This window comes from Frankliniella occidentalis, unplaced genomic scaffold (genome assembly GCF_000697945.3).
Source record: "Frankliniella occidentalis isolate FOCC.00 unplaced genomic scaffold, Focc_3.1 Scaffold264, whole genome shotgun sequence".
NCBI lineage: Eukaryota > Metazoa > Arthropoda > Insecta > Thysanoptera > Thripidae > Frankliniella > Frankliniella occidentalis.
In genome coordinates, this window is record NW_026267390.1 from 311,429 (window position 1) to 312,793 (window position 1,365).

The 1,365-nt window shown below is 47.3% G+C and overlaps 1 protein-coding gene across 2 annotated transcripts in view; it reads left to right on the forward strand.

Moving 5' to 3' along the window:
* LOC113214666 (UDP-glucosyltransferase 2-like) overlaps positions 1–1,032 on the forward strand; it is a 17,423-nt gene extending 16,391 nt beyond the window's left edge. For both annotated transcript variants that reach the window (XM_052273308.1, XM_052273307.1), the window contains one exon: positions 786–1,032. In XM_052273308.1, the coding sequence (XP_052129268.1) occupies positions 786–1,012 (227 nt within the window). In that variant the 3' untranslated portion in view covers positions 1,013–1,032. The remainder of the gene's footprint in view (positions 1–785) is intronic.
* The last annotated feature ends 333 nt before the right edge of the window (positions 1,033–1,365 follow it).

Here is a 1,365-nt window from a genome sequence, read left to right on the forward strand (position 1 = left end):
CGCGTAGTTCGAGAACACCGCGCACGCCGTGTCGAGCGGCGGGTTTTGGCCAGTCGCCCGCCTGATCCGCAGCGCAACGGCCGGTAACGTACTACGTGGGTTTCCAGGGAGCGGCGGCAAACTACGTAAGTTCTAAAGCGCGCGGTTGAATTGCGTGCGTTTTACTAGGGAACCTTTTCAGGTGTAAATCTTCGATTTCGTTGATACTTGGAAAATTTGAAGGTTATTTATGTAGAAATCGGATGGCACTTGGAATTTTTCCTGAACCTCACTATTAGTTTTATCCTATAGAGAGTAGGAGTAAGGTTTTTGCAGAAGATATTTTTTGAAAAATGTTAAACAGTGTTCTTAGGGGAAACTCGTCAAAGTAGCGCCCTTTGGGTCAAAATTTTGTTTTGCTCTATTTTGTGCCACGCCCGGACTGGCGGGTATTTTGCCCCCACGGCAGCTCTGGCCAGTGGCCTGGAGGGGCTGGGGAAATTTTAAAAATATATATAGTTTTTTAAACCTACACAATAATCTCTTTAATTCAGCAGATGACTCTGCAAATATTTTTACAAGTTATTACTGAACTTGCGAAGCGCACGGTAAACCAGAATGGAACGTCAATCGTTTCGCAGACTCAGCATTAGGACCACTACTTTTAGTCTAACAATTTAGACAAACTGACACTCATGTGGCCTGAAGGCCCACACAAACGTTCTGCATTTAAAAAGTCAATGCTTTAAAAGTGCCGCTTGAGACATCTGACTTTAATATATTTTTTCTGTTTCCATCCCATTCAGCCCACCCCAAGACGGTGCTGTTTGTCGGGCATGCCGGCCTGATGGGGTCCTCTGAGGCCATGTTCCTGGGCGTGCCACTCGTTTGCATCCCCATGTTTGGGGACCAGCCCTTCAACGCTGCCCTTTTTGAGTATAAGGGCATCTCGGTGACTCTGGACCACCGCCGTGACCTTAACAAGGACACGATTCTGGCAGTGTTGCGCAAGATCCTTGACACCGACAAGTAAGTGTGAGGGGGAAATGATTTAGGTATTTCGCTAGACATGGCCTGCACTGGAAACTCAAGTGTGTGAATGTCGCTCACTTGCAGGTGAGCGAATATCCATTCGTACACTTACGGGGGTAAAGGTGTGAATTTTCTAGGAAAAATTCTCACGTTTACCCCCCGTAAGTGTACGAATGGATATTCGCTCACCTGCAAGTGAGCGACATTCACACACTTGCGTTTATAGTGTGTGTCCATCCGGGGTAATCCAAGACGACGCGTCCGTGCAACAGTATCCGATCTGTTTCGCTGCCCGAAAAGAATAGCCTATCTGTTTCGCTGTCTCGAAAGACTAGCCTATCTGTTTCGCTGCCC